This window comes from Poecilia formosa, unplaced genomic scaffold, assembly GCF_000485575.1.
Source record: "Poecilia formosa unplaced genomic scaffold, Poecilia_formosa-5.1.2 Scaffold10, whole genome shotgun sequence".
NCBI lineage: Eukaryota > Metazoa > Chordata > Actinopteri > Cyprinodontiformes > Poeciliidae > Poecilia > Poecilia formosa.
This window is the reverse complement of record NW_006799949.1, coordinates 398,440-419,753: the sequence shown is the minus strand read 5'-3', so window position 1 is coordinate 419,753 and position 21,314 is coordinate 398,440. Positions and strand designations below refer to the sequence as shown.

Genomic DNA, 21,314 nt, shown 5'->3' with positions numbered 1-21,314 from the left:
AACTAATTTATGGACTTTTACGTAATTTGTCATGTTACAGCCAGAAACTTACTATATTTCATAGGCTTCTGTGTGGTGGACCAATACAGAGTATTGCATAATTGTGAAGGGAAAATGATACATGGTTTTTAAAAGTTTTTTTTTTTTTTTTTTTTTTTTCTGTAAGATGTTTAATGACACACTTCTTTTGTGAAATCATATAAGAAGACCACATTTTAGGCATAACTTAGGTTGTCTTTAATAGCGACTGAATAGGCTGCTGTGACACTACTAATGTTGTATCAGTGTAGTTTTTTTTCTCCTTCTTGACACTGTAGGTAATTTGCACAAATGTACAGCAATGTGTGTGTATGCATATACATACAATGCCTGGCCAGAAAAAAGTTGCCACCAAAACAAAGAATGGTCACAGAAAACATTGACTTTGGTTTTAGCGCACATTTGTAGTTGCACTGTCTTTATAATCTACTGCAATGTCACAAGATTTATTTCCATTCAGTGTCGAATTACTTTTTCACCAAGATCTTGTATTCATGATGGAGAGTCTGACAAGTGTGCAAAGCCTTCTCCCGAACATCACAAAGATTTTCAGTGAGGTTGAGCTCTGGACTCTCATGCTCCCTGAAGGACTTGTTCACAATTTGAGCCCAATGAAGCTTGGCATTGTAAACTTTGAATATTTATTGATGGAATACAATGATTATTCAGTATATTCAGGTAGACAGCTGACCTCATAGTGATCATAAATCTGAGCAACTGCAGCTGCCACCACAGCTTGTACAGTAGGCACTAGGCATGGCTTCGTCTGCCTCTTTTCTGGTGTGTCCATCACTCTGGAAGAGGGTAAATCTGGACTCATCAGATCATATGACCTTCTTTCATCACTCCAGAGTCCAATCTATATGTTCCCTTGCAAGTTGTAGAATTTTCTCCAGTTAGGCTCACTAATTAATGGCTTTCTTATGGCTACACAACAACTGTTTGGCAACAATTGGCTGAGTTCGCTTCACATTTTGCATGTGGAACCACTTTACCTTTCACTATTGAACATAGCAGATTTCTTCCACTTATCTTCAATTTATTTCACCAAACACTTCAGTGATCACAGATCATGGCCATTCACAAGTTTTTCCCAACCACATTTCTCAAGACAGTTTTAGTAGTTTTCGCAATCTCAGTAATGTTTTCTCTGCCTGATGCCAATGCATTCTTAAACAGAGTAACATTTTTTCCACGACCACAGGATTTGTCGTGCAACGTGCTCAGTTATATTCAGGTGGCGACTTATTTTCACAGGCAATGTATACATATAACGTGTTAATATACATGTATATTTAAATGTTTGTATGAAGGAGATATAGGCCTCAGCTACTGACCACTACCGTGCCTTTTTCCACACCGTTTTTCAGTGTTTATCATCAGCGTGGGTGAGTTACATTTGTTGATTTTGTGCAACTGTACCTTGTACTTCATATACATATTTTTATGCTGAACAAATTTGCCTCTGTGTTCTTTTGTAATTTTAGAAAGGATGATTTAGTGTGATTAATATAAAGTTAAGATGCCCATGTCGAGTGTGCGTACTCTCATCTTACCGTATGATGATAAACGGAGCACATATGTAATAATTCACTGCTCAAATGTCGAGAAGTATTGAGCCTTGGTAAACTAATTTATGGACTTTTACGTAATTTGTCATGTTACAGCCAGAAACTTATTATATTTCATAGGCTTCTGTGTGGTGGACCAATACAGGGTATTGCATAATTGTGAAGGGAAAATGATACATGGTTTCTAAAAGTGTTTTTTTTACAAATAAAGTACTAGAAATGTGGGTTGAGTTTCTCATCTGTCCCTTTACTCCGATTACACCTAAATATAATTCAGTGAAGCCTTTCATCTTGAGAAATCATCTAATTAGTAAAGAATCCAAAATGTAATTTATTTAGATTGTCTTTACAGAATGCATTACAAAAAAAATATATAATTTTTTTAAGGTGTCACTTATCTGTTTGGGTAAACAGATAAAAAAAGATTTTTGTCACCTTTTTTTAAGAAAAGAAAAGTAGATTTTGCAGTATAAATATAGTTTTGGTCCATGTTTACATGAAACTATTCTATGCACTCTGGAATGAAGTCCAGATCAAATACATTGAGGTTTATGGTTATAAAGTGACAAAATTTAAATAAATTTACTGGTGTGAACATTTTGGGACAGCATGAAAAATGTGTGCCAACAAATGAACCAACAAGTTAAACATTTATTTTTATACACTTTTTTTTTTTTCATAATATACGAAAACACTTGATATTCACAAAAAAAGATGACATAATGAAAACAATTAAAAAGGAGCAATTAAAAGAAGCTCACATTATACATTCAGCAACCTAGAAACAAAGTGCTGAGCCCAATGTCATCATTTCAGCAGATTCAATCAATATAGTTAGGCATATCATTTTAAAACAGCCACTACAATAAAAATAAAAAAACTAATAAAAAATCTGGCCATGCTTCACAATAAAAACGAAAGGTCTTTCAGCTTTTATGGCACTGTACTTTCCCTCATGTCTGTCAACATTCAAAGGAAAAACTTTTTACAGAGTGAGAACTAAGCTCCACAAAACAGTTCACAGTTAACGCCCGCAAAACACACCTTTTAGCTTATTTGCTGCCTCGTGCAGTCTTTACAGTAGTTTCAGCTCAAGAGAATACCCTCTCTTATAACCTTGTCTCACAAAAATGCATGCATCGGCCTTTCTGAGTATGGGGGAATTACATGAGGCTTTATTTAATAACACAATCCCTATTTAAGAAAAATAATATTAAAAACATGAGAACAATCGACATAAAATCTTTAGATGGCAGCTATTCACATAAAACTCAATTTACATTTACAAAGTACAACATTTGCAGCTTGTTTCTGTTTTGCACATTTAAACTGCAGTTTAAGTCACAACTGTTGGCTACAGAAGACTTCAACTAACTACTTCATACTTCAGAACAAGTTCAAATAATAGATGCGGTATAATAATAGCAACTCCTTTGTCTGACATCAACATAGTACTGGCAATATAAGGCTCCAACTCCTTTATTCAACAGCCAAAAGGAAATAAAGCAGTTAAGATTGTCTTTAATGTTTGTGATGGATGTTTAACTGAGCCAGAGGGGAGGTGATGCGTGATTGTCCAGAGCTTTCCCCAGATTGAACAGGGCCCTCTTACGGCTGCAGCTGGATCTGCGCTGCTATTACTGCAGCTCAGGGTGAACCACAGCACAGCAGGACGGTACAGTTTCTGATCAGCTCTTCCCTCATTGCATGGGTGAGACGCGTGTGGGAATGACACTGATATGTGCTCAAAGTTGAATGTCTGGAATAGTCATTTCTGTGTAAGAAGGAATGGTTAAGGGATGTGATGAAGCTTAAATACATCAGTTTTGGTCCATTTTGTCATTTTTAGCCTCCAAAGGAAAATGCTGTTTAGTCTGAAAATGAACCAAATTATGTATAATGAATACATAAAACAATACAATACTGTCATTATCTGGCATAAATAAATGATTGGCATTTAATGAAAATGTCACAATCTACATGTTTTTTAAAAAAATATCTGGAGTCCATTACAGCTCCTGAAAAGCATAAAACTTCACTGAAATGTGTACATATGATGTAGGGAACAGTGTGTTTGTGTAATTGTAAGATAAAACACTGCTTTAGTAAAAACAACTAAATAGTCATGATTAAAGTACTCTCAAGGCTTCCATGTTTTAAGTACAGGATTTTTGCCACAAGCAAGGAAAAACTGTGCATTAACCCCCTGTTTTACTTTGCAGTTTTGTTTTTTAAAAGCAAAGAAAACTCTATTAAACAGAAGTCAGAATACTGGTTTTGTGCTTGAAGGCACTTCTGGCAACACAAAGCAGTGTGGAGCGTTGAGATTCAGAGGACAGAAGGACACATCTGCAAAAACAACCTCTCCAAAACAAAAACTCAGCGAGTAATCAAATATGTCATATTTGGAATAAGAGGATTACACCACAGTAACCTTAAAATTAAAGTACACCCTCTTTCATTTTGGAGGATTTTATGTATCAGGCAACAATAAACATGAACTTTTTTTAACCAGGTCGTAAAAAGTATTTTTGATCTAACATCAGGCGTCCAGAACGCAACAGATTTACCTTACAGTTATCTCTCAAAGATGGGAAAGTCAAGTAGACTCTTTTAGTTTGACTATGACATAAGGAGGAATGTAGAAGCCAGGTTCTGCTTATTAAAAGATCTGATCAAATAACCAAGTGTGGCCACCTCTTTGAAAGCTGGTGAACATTTAACAGATGAAAAGGTGGAAAGTCATCAGCAATAACCTTAGAGAAACAATTGTGGTCCGTTCATCTGGAAAAGACTGATGGGGTCATTTGCAAAGTAATCAGATGAAAATACTGAATAGATGTAGCTTCTGTGAAGTGGGATTAAGGAAACAACATGGAAGGTCATCTTGCAGTTGAACTTGCAGCTGCAGATGAACTGTTACGTACAGTAGGGGAGGTATGAAGCTTTAAAGGACGACGACAAACGCAGCAGCCAATCTACAATGACTGAAAAAGCAAAAATAAATAAAATGAAGGTATTTAATGTCCTAGTCAAAGTCTAAACATCAATCTGATTGAAAGTCTGTGCAAAAACAAACAACATCTGTAAATACTGATGGATTTAAGAATGGTTGGAAAGACGAGTGGCAAAAAAAAAAAAAATCTGAGCTGTGTGAAAGGCTGATCCAGTCGAACAACAAGAAAATGACTATTTAGAGCTTCTGCTACTAAAATCTGTCCCACAAGTAGCTGATTTACAGTATAAGATGTATTTAGGTTTTCATACACAGCATCTTCATTTTTGCTTCATCTTCGGTACTGTGGACTTGGTTATGCTCTTCTGACACTTGAAGGTAGGTCTAAATTATTTTACAACCTGATAAAAGCCAGATCATTTTATCATTGTGACATGTAAACAGTTAAAACAGGGTGTACTTTATTTTTTTTAAACCATACTTTATATAATCCTTCCTCTTGGGTTCTCAAGCAACAAGACACCAAATACCTCAAGAAACACAAACTGGAAAGTGATTGAGGTTTCAGAGGATGTAGACCTTTCATTGAAGACCTTTACATTATCTCTGCTAGAGAGACAGTAGATGCGACAGAATAATTAATATTGCAAAGCTCTGTCTCCACAGCAGCCCATTCAACATTAAAATAAACCTTGCATCCAGTTAAAGCACTGACTTCTCAGAAAAAAGAGAGAGAAAAAAAGACAAAAACAACTGCATAACAACAGTTACTTCAACTTCATGCAAGTAAATGAACTCACAATGTTTTCATTGACATTTTTTGTACTGGTGGCTGTCTTCTGAGCAGCGCTGAAGTTTTGAAAAGAGGTGTTTGTGGTCGTATTAGACAAACCTCAGCGTGTCTCAATCGAAACCCTGCGTCTGTTTTGGCTTTTCACATAACAGTAGAAAACATTTCTTTCCGAAAACCACTGGTTATTGTTCTCCCTGACATTCTTCTGTCTGCTTGGATTCATCACACATGTTCCCTGTAGAGCAGTCACAGCTTGACAGTAAGGAATAATATTAATAAATCATTTATAGTCACTTTATATCATATTGGCTGCAAACATTTGTCTAAATAATTATGTTATAGGTGAAACCAGACACAAACACCAGCAGGTTCTCTCTGGTTCTTTGTCCTTTAAAAGGTCACTACATGAATTTAGTCTTGCAGCTTTAAGTCGCTATAGACACCAGTGTTGGAAATCGGTGAAAGACAGGCAGATTTATCCTGAATGTCGGCAAGGAATTTGGAGTAAGCTCTTTAAGCCACAGTTACATTTCGCTTGATGCAACGCAGATTATTGTTTTTACTCTCCACTAACGTTTCAGTCATCTATGCGACAGGATTAATCCGATTCAAAATGCACAAGATATCCTGACAGTCACAACAGCAGCTCCTGCAAAGCCACTGAAGCTGTCACACAAGATTTTTTTATTTTTTTTTGCAAAGTAAATAAAACCCAATGTAAAATGAAAATTAATCTCTCACTCTTCTAATGTATTTACAGCTCTGTGATTAGTGTCTTTTTGCAGCTACTAGCTAAACAGGAATGCTGAGGAACATTTGGACGGACTGGAATCAACAGTTTGAGGACGTCCCTAATTAACGGACTGGTCCCGTCATGTTGCTCAGCAGCACCAGACAACTTTTAAAACTATCACAACACATAGAGACAGATGGCGATGCTTCTTAATGTTTCAGCCAGGAAACAGCAGAGTGCAGTGAGTCCTTATTTGGCACATTCAGGTTCACATAAGAGGCTGTTTGGGGTCGCTGGAGTTCAGCTGTGTCTCCATGGTGGATTCATCAGGGTCTGTGTTGAAGAACGGGTCGGTGAGGTTGGTCATTGGGACGATGGTGGGCGGGTTGGGGTCGTCAGCGGCGGCAGCAGGACCGGTAGAGACATCCCCACAGGGGCCGCTCAGGTGGCCGGGGTCTCGGCCTGCAGGCTGGACATTCGGATCTGCGAGCTGCTCTTGCTGAGGATGGACAGCTGCGTCCCCCCGTTCACCCCACTGCTCGCCAGCGAAGGATGCCGGTGCTTCAGGTCCACAGCAAAGTACCTGTTCACCGTCCAGCTGCGCCATTTCCTCTTGATCTCCGATTGCACCTTGAGGGATATACTTCACAAGGTCATTATTAATGGACCGCGCTAGATAGAGACGAGCTCTCTGCCCTTCATTCTCTACGACTGACCTGAAGTAATCTGTGCTGAATCAAAATCTGCTTTTCCCTGCTGGAAAAATAGCTCCAAAAGCATCTGCATGTCAAACAAATAAGCTAAAAAACTAAAGGAAAACATTAAATACTGCATGTAATTTCTACCAAAAGATTAAAGATTAAAAACTATTTTAAAAAGCATGTAATCAATTATTGCAATTATTTATTAACAAAAAACTGACTAACAGAAAATACAGAATCAAGAATAAATACAAACATTTAAAAACTGCAACAAGAAAACAAAATTTTGCTCGCTTTGAGCATATTTTGATCTAGAAAATATGACATTACTTAATATTTCAATTTTAATTGATGTAAAGGTTTGTAAAGGTTTTTGATTTTTTTTTGTATTATTCTATTTTATTTTTGGTATTTCCTACATTTTAGATCACAATTTCTTAGTGTCTTTTTCTTTGTCTACATTATTATCTATTTACAATCAAAGAAATATTTTCTTATCCACCATACTTCTGTGTTACAAGTATTATTGCTCATCAATTTATATACTTCACTATTTTTTTTTATGAATTTCAACAGCCTTTTTGTTTTTACATGCACATGTAAAAGACCACCATTATAAATTAATGGGTAAAATGTGTGGAGAAAAATGATTCTTGTTATTATTAACATATACTATAAACTTAGCTTTGACTTTCTTTGCATTTTTGCTATAACTGCAAATGAAATACCTCTAAATAGTTTTTGCGTTCACATTATGAAGTCATTCTTTCTGCATAATGAGCTGTTTATATCCAAACAAACTTCACAGATTTAATATAATATAAACTTTAATTCATTGCGAATTGTTATTTACACATTTCAAAGAAATTCTAAGTAAAAAAAATAACAATAAACAAGAAATAACAATTATTAAGTAAAAATAAATTCAAGGAGTAAAATAAATAAAAAAAAATCTAACCAGCCAATTTAGGTTTTGTAAGTTAAATATCTGGAATCTGGAGCTAATTTTTTCTTGAAACTTGTATTGATACACTTTCTTGAATGAGATGATTTGAAATGTTTAAGTTGAGACTTACCTCTCCGTTCAGGAAGCAGTAGAGAACGGCCACCACAAAGCCCTGGAGGAAAACAAAACACAACTGAACATTGAACCACATCTGCTGCAGAACAAGCCTCTGCGTTTCAGCCATTAAATCAAGTTTGATTTTTGTAAGTTTTTCAGTTAAACTTTAAGCTACTGCAATAAAAGTTGCAACACAAATGTCTTAGCAATATGAAACAGTATTTATGCAGAACGATGTAAGTTAATTCTAAAAGGAGATGCAACTCTACATATAATATGCCAGATTGTACCATTGTTGCATAGTGTGATTAATTTAGAAAGCCAACTTAGTGACCTGCAAAAGTAGTTAGCATTTGTAAAACCGTACAGAATTAAACTTTATAGAACTGAGCGAAAATTAAATCCTAGTTTCCTAGTTTGTGAGCATAAAGTCTTTCTGACTTCTCATCGAGACAAAATCTATTTTGAAGTAGAGGACATAATTATATTCAAACACAAGCAGATATTTCAGTTTTGAAAAACGTTTAGTTTTGTATGTATTTTCAGTTCTGATGCCTTATCTCGTCTCTTTCTTGACAAATTTAAGAAATAATAAATGAAGAGAAGGAAGAATAAGATAAAGATAAGTAAGAACAACGTTTCTTTTGGTGCATTAGAAAATGGATTCCAACAGACATTAAATAATTATTCAGAAAAAAGAACAAGTGAATGTGTATTTATTCTCTCTATCAGTGGGGGGAAACCAAGGTAATGTTTTTAAATGTCTCAATCAAATTACCCTAAATTTGTAGATTCAGTCTGACACAGGTTCAAGTCACACATTTCTCTATGTAAAAGCTCTGCGAGTAAATAAGCCAAGTTTATTTATTTAGGAAGTGGACGGAGTCACCTGAAAGGATCCGAGACCGAGTTCAAAGACAAGACGTTCCCTCTTGCTGACGTTTTCCGGGGAGAAGGCGAACACGGTGTAGTGGATCCCAAACAGGGGGATCAGCAGCAGAGTAGAACGGGCCAGTCTCCTGCAACACAGCGTGCAACATAAGCCCACTTATAGAAGCCAAAGTAGTGATAAAGCTTCACTTGTTGTTAGTCTGAAATGTTTTTGAAACAGACATAAAATGTGAAATAAGATATACTCACAGGTAAATACTGGACTCATTCCCACCGATGTCTGGGGACTGCAGCTTCTGAACGAGGATGACGATGATACCAATGAAGAGTACAAAATTGATCTGCAAACACACACAGAAAAATTTCACTAATCTGTGTCAATAATAGAAAAACTGTGGCAGTACTCACATTAATATTCAAATTTATTTGATCTAACTGTGTAAAGCATCCAACGATAGAAAATCTTTTATCAAAATACTTTCACCATTGACTTGTACCCATTTCCTTTTTACCAGATTTTTACTTAGATATTCTAAAACAAATATGTTTTATTTTCTTTCATTTACACAAAATCACCAAACATGAATTTTGTAATATTTTTTTGTTCATTTTAAAGCATGTAAACATTTGAACATCATAAGTACACATCTATCCCCATTCCACTCAAAACAGCTCAGGTGCTTCTGCTTTCCACCAATAATCCTTGAAAACCTTCAACAACGTGATTATGCTCAACTTGGGTAAATTCAATTGATTAAACACTATTTTGAATGTCACATATATATACTACACCACCATTCAGGCATTAAAGACACAAGAAAACCTCTCAATTTAAAGAAAACTGTACTCAAATTGGCTTTGGAAGAACTCTGTAATGGGACAAAATGTGGAAACCGTAAAACGGTATATATTGTCGAGACAATGTATGTTGTGTTTTTTTTATCATAATTTCTCACCATAATTGAAGCCAGAACTGGTCCCTTTATCACCCACCAGATGGCAGCGTTGTCATTCATGTCCCAACACCTGAGAGAGCAAAAAATATTCACAACATGCACACACAAACCTCAGCAAAAAGATTTCTTTCATCATTTATTTAGAACCAACCCTATGTCATCGTAGTGCAGCCTCAGGACCGCCCAGATGGTCACACACACTGTTGGCGTTCCTGTTGAAAATCACCAACACTGATGTAATCAATGCATCAAAGGTTTGACCACCTCATTCAGGCTAGGTTTAAAGATCTCACCCCAGCCGATGACAATGTACCAGTAGAAGTATCTCTTTTCAGGGAAGAAAGTCTCCACCAGTAAAGTGAAGAGGTACAGACCCTCGATGAAGAGCCAGAAGTAGTTGGAGAGGACGCAGTAGTGGAAGAATATCATCACAGCTCGACACTCCAGCTTCAGGAAGGATGGAAAGCAGAGAGCTAAGAATCACCAAGAGGAAAAAAAGACCTGTGTGTGTGTGTGTGTGCGCGCGCGTGTCTTTATGTAACTTACAGTGTGTATGAAGCAGTGGTCGCTGTCTTCCTCTGCGTAAAGCACGCTGTCTTTGATGAAGACAGAAATTGCTCTCAGGATGAACGACACGAATAGGTTCATGTGGATGAAGTTCCTGGTGCAGTGCAGCTTCCTGTGAGGAAACCAAAGAGCTTTGCATGCTGAAGATGCTCAAATTCAAGTATTTACAAATTTATTTTGTCTGCTGATAAACATTATCAATTGTTAGTAAAAAGAAATATAAATGCAATGGGTCAGAAAAAGCTCATATTGGGACTTAGTTCACAAACATAACGTCTCTGTTTTAGGATGTTGTGATTTTATTTTTTTTTAATTTGCTCCCTTGTACAAAGTATTCATAGCATGCAAACCTTTTCACATTACAACCAAAAACTATAATGTATTTTAATAGTATATCATAGACCAACACAAAATGATGCATAATTAAGTGGAAATATATATATATATATATATATATTTAAATTTGTTAAAAATAGAACCATACAAAATTTTCAATTTAATTATCAACTTACTAGCTACTTTATAAGCAGCTACTGAGAACCCTATTAAAACATAGTGCTGTCAGTGTCATCCATGCAAAAAAAGCAACTTAGGAAATTATCCTTAATGTTTTGTTTTAAGGTTTTTTAAGGCTTAAACTGAACAAAGTTGATGAGAAACTAGTCAGAGGCCATGCTAAAGCCACTCTGCCTGCACTATTTGATCATCAAAGAAAATATGATGCAAAAATCATCAAGGGCAAAGAAACTGAACCGAAATGCTAATGAACTTATTTGCATGACTGACGTTTGGGAAGCTGGTTTCCAACAACTTGCTCATCACCTGAATCCATTCATCATAATGGATGTTAGCATATCTACTGTTTTGCTACACAAGATAATGTTTCTTTTTATCCAAATGGCAGATTACTAATTTTCCACTTATTGGTTTTGCAGTAATTGTAACATCATAATCATCATTTTGGCAGCATTTTCATTTTGCTGGGCAGCGTCCAGCACCCTGGGCAGCTGGTTCCTCACAAGGGTCCCAAAAGTCCTGCGGGACCCCACACATCCCTGAATAACTGAATCACCTCTTCATCGCACTCCCCTCAGGCAGATTCAGACCCCAAACATCCATACAGACAGTTTGTGAAACTGTTTTTGCCCCCCGAGCCTTGCACACTCTGCAGTCACACCAACACAGATGATAGCACAGAATCAAATTTGACCTTAGACTCTTTAAATGTGATTCTTGCTATCTTCAAGCAGCTACTGGATCACTTCTAACACACCATTGTTGGTACATTGTGCAATGAAAAAAAAAAAAAAAAAAAAAAAAAGCACATCAAGGTATCAAGTATTTTCCTTGTTATCTTTTCTTTTTGACTTTTGATTAGATGGATTATTCTTAGTAGCTTTATTTGCATGGCCTTCTGACTTTCAATCTGACTTTTTTTTTTTAGCTTTAGCCACATTAAACTATTTAAGCATTACTTTATGTTTTTATCTGTAACAAATGGGCAACACATCAATAACACAATTTTCCTTCTTCTGAAAGTCTCACCTGAATCTGCACAGGATGACCATAGCTGTGGTGAGGGACACCAGAGAGGTGCTGTAGCCCACTGTATACAGAGCCTTCACTGACACATAATACATATCCTGAAATAAAAATAAAAAACAAAAACAAAACATGAATACAATAAGAACTGAGTGCAGAGGCTCTGATATGAAGGTCTGAACCTGACAGCCAGTGGTAAACTCACGGGGGGGTGGCTGCTGTTTCCTTCCTCGTACAGGCAGGCTTCAATATAATGAGGAAAGAGCTCTGACCAGCCAAACTCTGTGCAGTTACGACTCACCTTCCCCAGTTCTGTTGGCACAGAAAAAAAGGCAGTTATTTCCTTAATGAAATAACTGTGTACATAGCTTTTAGTAAATATAATAATATGACAGGACTGACCGTAGTCTTCCTCGCTCATGAACTGAGAGAAGAGTTCTGGACAGTTCATCTGGATCACATCCCCTACCTTGGCTGGCTGCCAACATGTAAGATTGTCCCAGAACCACGGACAGTCTGAGGACACAACGTGAACACAAGCACCTGGTTTTAATTTTAAAAGGCACATTCACAAAAACACCAAAATACCACTTTATAAGTTCAGCGCCCGGTTGGTTGGCTATTAGCGAATTGTAGAATAACACATTTATTTTCCTTATGAAATAAGAGATGTTTTCTACTAAACTAAATTACTGTTCTGTTTTTCTGTTTTTGTATTTAGTTTTTTTTATATAATGATACATATGCCACTTTATTTCCCAGAAAAACACATAGCAAGCAGACATTTGTTCATGTTTTTTTTTTTTCAGAGCAAGATAGGGTGTTTCTAGTATAATCAGCTAATATCATATTGCATCACTTGCCTTAATGCCTAAATCAGCCAAAACATAAAAAAGGCTGAAACACTTTCTTATTATTTCTGACCATGTAAATCAGAGAACATAGTGAAGAAAAGCTGCTCAGTCTAATCTCCCCCTCGTCCTCCATACTTACTGCAGGAGAGATGCCCATCAGTCACTAATCTGATTGAATTTTCATCATCATCATGAGACAACTTTAAAGTCTCAAAACCATCAGGATCTCTGTATAAAAACTGGAGACACAGGCTGAAAAACAATGATTTCTCATTGTTTTCATGCATCTAATAAGGCAGATTTACACACACAGGGGAGCGCAGAGAAACATTTTATCATCTCCCTACAGACAAAGCAGGTCAGTGTTAACCACAGCTGGTAGAACTATCTACTGTTCATTAGTGTGACGACCCTAAAGATGTTCTAATTATTAATCTCAGTGTTACTTTATTTTAATTAGCTCCTCATTGAAAACTGGTAGAAGAACAATTACTATGTTGGTAAGGAATTAAGAACCTACCAAATTCTGAGTCTGAATGTTCCAGAGCCATCATCTCCATACATTTCTCCTGCTCCCTCTTGATGACGCAGTTAGAGGGGACCTGTTGCCTCGAACCCTGAAAAATAGAATAGAAAAAAAACCCACACACAAATAGCAGAGGTCATCGCTTGGGGAACTGGTTAAGCACAGTTAAGTAAATCATTGCACAGCGGCTGGCAGCCATCCCAATGTGAATTGACCCTGGAATAACCGCATTAGTCTGCTGAAAACAAAAGCTTTCAGGCATGCACTTTTTTCACACTGGTCCAGGCCAGGACTTGCTCCCAATCGCTAAAACGCTCAGACACGGACAGAAAGAGGTGTCTGCTGCAGTGACGTCTTCACAATCGGGGATAGAGATCATAAAGAGGATCACAGCTCTGAGATACGACCACGTACACCATTTTTACGGCCCCTCTGAGAGGTGAGGCAGGCTGAGTGGGATACTTAATTGGTCTTTTTATGTGAATTTTGTGTCTCAGTGCAGGCGCCGGTCAGGAATACGTCACATCAAAGCTATAGAGTGTGTCAGGGGAGCATTTAAACATTGAGTTTTAGCAGCGAAAAGAGATCAAGTCAAGTCAAAGCTTTATTTATAGAGCAATTTAAAAACAACTGAATGTCACCAAAGTGCTGAACAAGTCAAACGTGGTTATGAACAAAACAGCAAACTGACTCTAGTAGACTGACGTATTAATACACACAATAAAAACAATGTAAATATGGTGAGCTTAATATGAAAATAAAGGAAAAGGCATAAAATACAGAACTTCTACATAGATAAAAAAGTATATAAATAAAGAGATTAATCGTGTGAATCATGTTAGGATTCACACAGTCATGTTAAGACATTGGCAAAGATTGTGAATGCTTAGTTTTCTATTTTTATTAATTTTGCAAAAATTTCAAATTGTGTTTTTTTTTCATAAGGGGGTATTAGTATGTTGAACTTCAAAGGAAGAGATTAATTTAATGCAATTTGAAATAAGGTTGTAGACTGTAACTAAATAAAGTGTTATTTTGGACAAAAACCTGTAAAATTATGTCTGATCACTTTAATTTAAGTCTTATTTTTCTGCCAGGTGTGAGGACTCATGCTCAGAGCTGCCCACTTGTAACAGAATCCTCCAACAGCAAAATCTAAACAAGGCCTTTTAGTGAAGTTACTGTATATATAATCTTGAGAAACCAAGGAAACCCAGCTGCACATTTAGAAACTGATTCATCCCAAAGAAAACAGAGGGCTCGTGATATCTCCTGTCCCGTAAATAACACACAAAAAAGCACAATCATGGACAGTTTTTATGACCAATCAGGAATGATGAACTTTTAACAGTTAACAGCCCAGAATAACGCTGAACAAACACTGAATAAACGATGAGAGAAGATCTTTATCCATTGTTCCTGCCACATGCTGATCAATGAATTATTGACGCAGACACTCCATATGGTTACTTTAAGTGTGTGAAAATCAATCCTTGTTTGCTGAATTTATTCAGATGATGTTAACACCTGCAGCTGACTCGGTTGGTTTACTTTATTTTCCTACACTTAAACTGATGATTCACTTGTGCAGAAGACAGGCGGTGTCACAAACATCTGTCTGCATCATCCCAATAACTCCCATAAGAAGACAGGGAATTGACATTACCAGTGCTTTGTCTTAGCATTCACTAGAAAATTCTGGAACATCAATGTTACTATCCACTGAAGTTAGTTTGTATCACCATACACTAAGTGGGTGCTGACCGCAACAGAAGTCCTTGCTCTTAAATTAACAAACTGAGCATGAATGAAGTGTGTAGTTTCATTCATGCTGAGGATTCATGTGGGGATTTGTTCATGTGAGGAGCTACACATGTCATTCTTCTAGAGAGGAATTTTGTGGCTAGGCAAGAAAAATCCACAATGACCATGTCTGTGGGAGTCACAGGGAGGCTTTCAATCCTGAGATGGTAGCATCATGCTGCATGAATGCCTTAGCACCAGCAGTTCTGCTGCCTCACACAATGGAATAGGATTATTTCAAACACACCTCAAATTATTTACCAGATGGTTCAAACTTGTACACAGCTGGGTTGGATTGGTTTGAGCAATACAATGACCCCAAATATAAATAATAAATGGTTTTGCAATAAATTGAACAGGTTAGAATTTAGGTTAATGGAATTAGCCTCTGTATTGATAATTTATGGACTGGGCATAAAAGATGAGTCTGTTTCAAAAATAGGATATAGCCTTATTGCCAAGAGGAAAGATCACATTTCCATTCATAACCATTTGATTAGAGAAAATTTACAATACTTTATAACTTGTCCATCCAATTCTTGGTCTATATCCAATCCACTTTGAAAACATTTTTTTAAAACAAATAATTCATTTTTAAATTAACTTTATTATTTAAAAAAGAATAACACGAGCTGAAATCAGAACAAGCCTTCTCTATGTTCTGCTGTGAACATAAACAGAGTGAAGCCCTGTTTTGATCCCACTACTTTGGTAATTTGCGAACTGTCAAACAGGATCTGAGTTAGATTCAGATCTTAAGCCGGCTTCTGATCCTGATGATGATCCACTGTCAACTGAAACATGAATCAGAAAAATGTAGAACTTACCAAAGGCAAAATTAGAAGAAGGGCGAGGGTTAGGAAGTTGATTTTAACAGCAAACATTTTGTTCTTCAGTAGCTTCCAGAGTTTCTGCAGCTGCACAGACGCCACACAGCGGGATGTCAGTTCACCTCGGGATCTGAAACCAGCGTGGGAAAGAAAGATGTTACGTCCTTTCTCATCACTTGGCCCTTTTGCAATGCAACAAGCTGTATTTTTGAAGTGTACACCTGAATAAAAAATCCACAAAACTCTATTAAACTAAGTTCAACTCTGAATCTCTTTCAACTCAGAGAAAATAATGGTGAGTGATTGTCTGTTGATGCTTTCTATGCAGATATACACATTTTTTAAACATCCCTACTCAGTTACAAATGTATTTAAATGCAGATTTTACTGACTGTGCAGTGTTATTTCTCTTGAGTTGTAAAATTGCCCTCACTGTATAGGCTCTTATGTTTTTAGCTTTTTTATTTATTTATTTATTTTTTGCTGCTGGTTCACCTGAATGTCCAGATAGTGGGGCAATAAAGGCTTTTATGGTTGTATTTTATTCATGCTATTGCATATTATTATGCATTCGAACTTTCTTTTTTAAAAGTCTTGTCACAAAACATGACTTGTTTCCTAATATAAGGTCCAGATGGGTTTAGAGCAAAGAAAACAAAGTGTAACACTTTTCAAAGACATTTATGCATATTTAAAACAGTTTCTACCAAAAGACACTGTCTCTGATTTTGTACATAAAAAAATCAATCATATTGTTAATCAATATGATTAACCAATTATGTAAACTGTACTCTGTTTTTTCTGCAGTTGATGCTTTCTGATGAAAATGGTCCAATTACAAGCTTGTGAATGTGAGTGTTTAATAGGCTTGGGTGCATGCAGCATGGTGAGTCAAGCCAGCAGGGTTTTGCTGAACAAAGCCAAGTAGCAGGACCAGGCGCTCGGGCCTCGTCCCGCAGGGAGATCATGGCAGCTTGGCATTCCTACTCCACCTAACCCTGCCAGCAGCAAGCGTTGTCAGTGGCAACGACTGGGAGAGCTGCTGAGTTTGGATCTCAACTTGAGCACGTGGACCTGCAGCCTCCTCCTGCTTCTTTTTCTGCTCAACTGGAAATAGACTCTCTTGGATTTGACTATGTTTCCTTTTACGGGAGCAACAGCAAATATTTCAAATTAAATGTAGAAAAACAAATTTGGGGAGAAAACATTAAACTCAAATTGCTTGAGTTACCTAGTGTCACAAAATGAAGCAACAAGATTTCATACAATATATCCATCCATCTTCTTTACACCCTTGTCCCCTAGTGGGGTCAGGAGGGGTGCTGGTGCCTATCTCCAGCTAAAGTTCCAGGCGAGATAAGCCCTTTTAAACCCTTGTTGCAGGGCAACACAGAGACACACAGGACAAACAACCATGCACACACACAATTTGGAGAGGCCAATTAACCTGACTGTCATGTTTTTGGACTGTGGGAGGAAACTGGAGTACCTGGAGTGAACCCATGCATGCACAGGGAGAACATGCAAACTCCATGCAGAAAGACTGGGGCTGGGAATTGAACCCAGAACCTTCTTGCTGCAAGGCAACAGCTCTACCAACTGCGCCACTGTGCAGCCTCATATAATATAAACTTACTTAAATGGTGACATGCTGGGCAAGGAGAAGCGTAATCAGAGGAGCAGCAAATCGACTCAGGGTAAGTATGGAAGAGTTGCAGAGATCCATAGCTCAGCTGGGAGACTCTGCTGATATACAGTAACAACCATCAATCTACTCTGGCCGCCAGAGTAGAGTAGTAAGAAGAAATTCACAGGAAATATTGTTTAAAGTTTTGCTGCAACCACAACCTACAAGGAAATGCCAAACTACCAACATGCATAATCCATGTTTGGTGGAAACCTAATTCACATGGTGAAACATGGTAGTGGCAGGATCATTCTGGGGGACTTCCTTTCTTGAGCAAGGTCTTAGACATATAGGCAGAGCTTTAATGGAAGGATTTAAAAGCACTTTTTGGATTTTTATATGTGAAAATTACAAACAAAAACAAAAAAATCTGTTCTCTTCTAGTTCCCACTGTGTTTTTTCAAACTTTTTCTAGGCCATAACATAAAAAGGGACTCAGCATTTATAGTGGCGATTTTTAAAGTTATACTGCCTGTTCCTGCATACTCCAAGATACAAATTACCATATTACTGCCCAAGGACAATTTGAATACAATATGTTTCACTTAAACTCAAAGAGACACCTACACCATGTTGGAAACAGCTGTGTAAGCAGCTCAACAAAACACACACGATGTTTAAAGTTGGTTAAAAATGGAAATCGGAATGTGTGGGTGTGTTTTTTTTTTTTTTTTTTTTGTCCGTGACTGTGAGCTCAGCAGCTGCTCACGACCGTCCTCTCTGAGCTGTAATCAGCGGTTTAATGAGTCTCAGTAGCTTTCATGTTCAACTCAGTCAGCCTGAGCGTGTGTAATGTCTGAAACTTTGCTTAAAAAGTACTTGATTAAAACAACACACACACAGGCACGTCCATCCTCCAGATTAATTGCAAGCGCACACTTCATTCACACTGGGCTCCACTCGCGCGTGTGAGGAAAGCAGCACCGAAAAGGAGGAGAAAAAAAGTTTGAGAATGTGAGTGGGTGCTTGTCTTAGCCGTGATGAATCCTCTCAGGGAGAGGAGTTATTTCCCTCGGGAATAAACAGGAAACACAGTGATGATCAATCACCTGTATTGCTGCAGCGCTCTCTGCAGAAACGCTTTGAAAATTCTGTGATGAAACGCGGCGTTGGATAGACAAGGAAGATGGAAAGGAGAGAGCGGCGTAACCCACTTTTGTCTTAAGTGAGAGCAGTTTTGCCCTTCGGGACACGGTTTTGTCAGGATTTGAAAGCCACCCTGACTTCATCCTCTGAAATTCTTCTCTTTATCTGTCATTGAGAGAACTAAATTGACTCTCTGCTTCAGGATTTATCATCTAATGTGTTAATCCAGCTTCAGACGGTCTAATTCCCTCCGAATATCTCTGCAAGTCACTCAAGTCCATGTCGCCAAATTTAGCTCAAAGAATTATGAGAGGAATTAATACACCAAGACATGACTTGGTTAATTTGTTGGCCGAGAGGAATGGACAGAGGATGGATATGAAAACTGGCCTGGTTTCTCGCTCCCAATAGGTTCCGTCTTTCCCACAATTCATTTGGGAACTGGGCCACCACAAGTCTGAGGAAAACACACTTTGAAGCAAAAGAAACCCCCAAAAGGATCCATTAAAATAATATCACATCATCCTGAGACACGTAAACAGATAGTGTCCCAAAACACCAAACCAGTAATTAAATACATATTGTTAAAAAAGTAAAGATCCTAACCACATAATGACTTTTTTTGATTTTACATATTTTACATCTGTAATTTGTCATTGTTTGTTGATTTTTCCAGAACCCTTTCTTGGTCTTATCTTAGAATGTTGGACTAAACCACAGGTTTTTTGGTAGATATTTTTTGGGCTCTAGTGATCTGGGAGTTAAAGCTGTTGTGTTATTGGGATTATATAATTTAATTTTACAGCTGGTATTTGTAACTCCAATCCTTGTGTGCCACTAGCTGCACTTCCACTACAAATCTTTGTCTCTATACTCCTAATGTTGAAAAAAATACAATTTCGAGTTGCTGTGTTTTTATTAAATACGAATGGAATCATGGGAGTGATGGATGTAAACAGTTACATGAAATATATTCATAAATCAGCCTTGGTGCTAGCAATCATCTATCAGCCATTACAGGAGACTTTGACGTCTTATTCAGGCGTTGGAGCAGCAAGTTCTGTAAAATCTGAAGCGGCCATATATGCAGCATTTTAAGGAAATTGCAGTCTGCGGTTTTAAAGAAGAGCTATGGATTCAACGCGTTCAAATGACATAACTTTTTATGAACTGTGCAGTGCTGTGAGAGTTATCTTGGATCCAGCTACACATTGTCTGAAAAAATAAAATAAAATCATCATCCTCCTACTTGTTTTCACCAGTAGTAACATCCAGCTGTTGATCACGTGACTCATGAAAAAATGTTTTGTGAAATAGATCTAAGGGGAAATATTTTTTGTTTTTTTTATGTGATTTTTTTTATTTTATTTTAGTTTTGACATGTTAGCATTAAAGGAATTTATCTTTGTAATTTCAATTTGCACAATTCTGTGGAAACGCAGCTACTGTCTTGCAACTTTTAGATGCATCACTGCTCCAACACACCTAAACAAATAAACAAATAATCTCTTGGACATGTCAGTAAGTTCTGCAAAGGCCTGGTCAATAATTATTCATTTGATTCAGTTGCACTTTGGATGCAGAATAAAGTTCATTATCAATTTGTAAAATTTCAGCTTCTGTACTTAGATCTCATTCAGCATCATTAGCGATTAATAGTTATTACATAGGAAACTGTGCCTTGTTAAGAATTACGGAAAGGGCAACACTGAAACAGAGACTGTCAGTGAACAGAGGCAGAGGTTATGGCGACAGAGGAAAAACACTTCGCAGCAACCAAAATAAACTAAAGGAAGTGTTAATTTTTTTTTGTTAGCGCTGGTGAAGAGATGGAGGCAAAGTATGATAGTTTGCTTTAAAACTAGTTTTTTATGGTTTTAGGTTGAAAGGCATCATTAGACCAAAGTATCTAAGGTTTATACCCAGGATATTTATTAAATACACCCAAATGGAGGCATACATGCAACTTAAAATTCATTTAATTAATAAACAAGGAAAGTTGTTTTCTGTAATTGCTTGACTCTGAGGACCCAAAATGACAATCACCACAGGAAATGCTTAAGAAGTTTATTAAAAGCAACAATTTTGGTGGGAGTACAGAAATGGCAGAGGAGCACTAATTAGCAGCTCAAAAGGATGACGCTGGTGCTCTGATCCAGATTGTGGAGATCTGAGTGAGGCAACAATAACTTTTGGGGAAAGCCAGCGTGCGATGGGAAATCCAAGACAGTGCACATAAAATCCACAAAACTGACAAATCTAATCTAGCAAGACAGAGCTCGGTTAGGGGACCGGAAGGGGTTGTTCTCAGAAATGCAGATTTTAGGATGATTAAAAAGGGAGCAGGAAAAATGCGAGAGTCAGTGATCAAAATCAGAGTGGAAAACCAGGAAGTACATGCCCAGAGGGGCAAGGTGAGAGGTCAAATCCAGGGAACGAAGGATAGACAGAAAATGAGGAATCAAAATAGGCAACACCACTGGATATATTTTCACACACTATGGCTTTCGACATTCTGGCAGTGACTAAATAGCACAATGAAGTTTATACTAGAAAAAGAGCAGGTGAAACGCATAGGGTTAATCCAACGGCAGGTGAGTTGAATACACTACATTGTATGGAGTCTGTGGCATAGCAGGGAAACAAACTGATGATGATGATATGAATGAGTTTTGAGTACAGATTCGGGACATTAGACATGCATAATCATTATATA

The 21,314-nt window shown here is 37.3% G+C and overlaps 1 protein-coding gene across 3 annotated transcripts in view; it reads right to left on the bottom strand.

The window, feature by feature from the left end:
* Positions 1–3,600: 3,600 nt before the first annotated feature.
* The window catches only part of adcyap1r1b (adenylate cyclase activating polypeptide 1b (pituitary) receptor type I), a 23,061-nt gene continuing 5,347 nt past the window's right edge, over positions 3,601–21,314 (bottom strand). The window contains exons 2-14 of one of the 3 annotated variants that reach the window (XM_016664954.1): positions 15,823–15,955; positions 13,187–13,283; positions 12,215–12,328; positions 12,021–12,124; positions 11,816–11,913; positions 10,250–10,382; positions 9,997–10,150; positions 9,855–9,915; positions 9,704–9,773; positions 8,997–9,088; positions 8,746–8,875; positions 7,870–7,911; positions 3,601–6,735 (exon numbers count right to left, since the gene is read on the bottom strand). In XM_016664954.1, the coding sequence (XP_016520440.1) occupies positions 6,361–6,735; positions 7,870–7,911; positions 8,746–8,875; positions 8,997–9,088; positions 9,704–9,773; positions 9,855–9,915; positions 9,997–10,150; positions 10,250–10,382; positions 11,816–11,913; positions 12,021–12,124; positions 12,215–12,328; positions 13,187–13,283; positions 15,823–15,879 (1,527 nt within the window). In that variant the 5' untranslated portion in view covers positions 15,880–15,955 and the 3' untranslated portion in view covers positions 3,601–6,360. Of the gene's footprint in view, positions 6,736–7,869; positions 7,912–8,745; positions 8,876–8,996; positions 9,089–9,703; positions 9,774–9,854; positions 9,916–9,996; positions 10,151–10,249; positions 10,383–11,815; positions 11,914–12,017; positions 12,125–12,214; positions 12,329–13,186; positions 13,284–15,822; positions 15,956–21,314 lie in introns of all 3 variants that reach the window. The other 2 variants (XM_007540960.2, XM_007540969.2) reach the window with 2 other exon arrangements.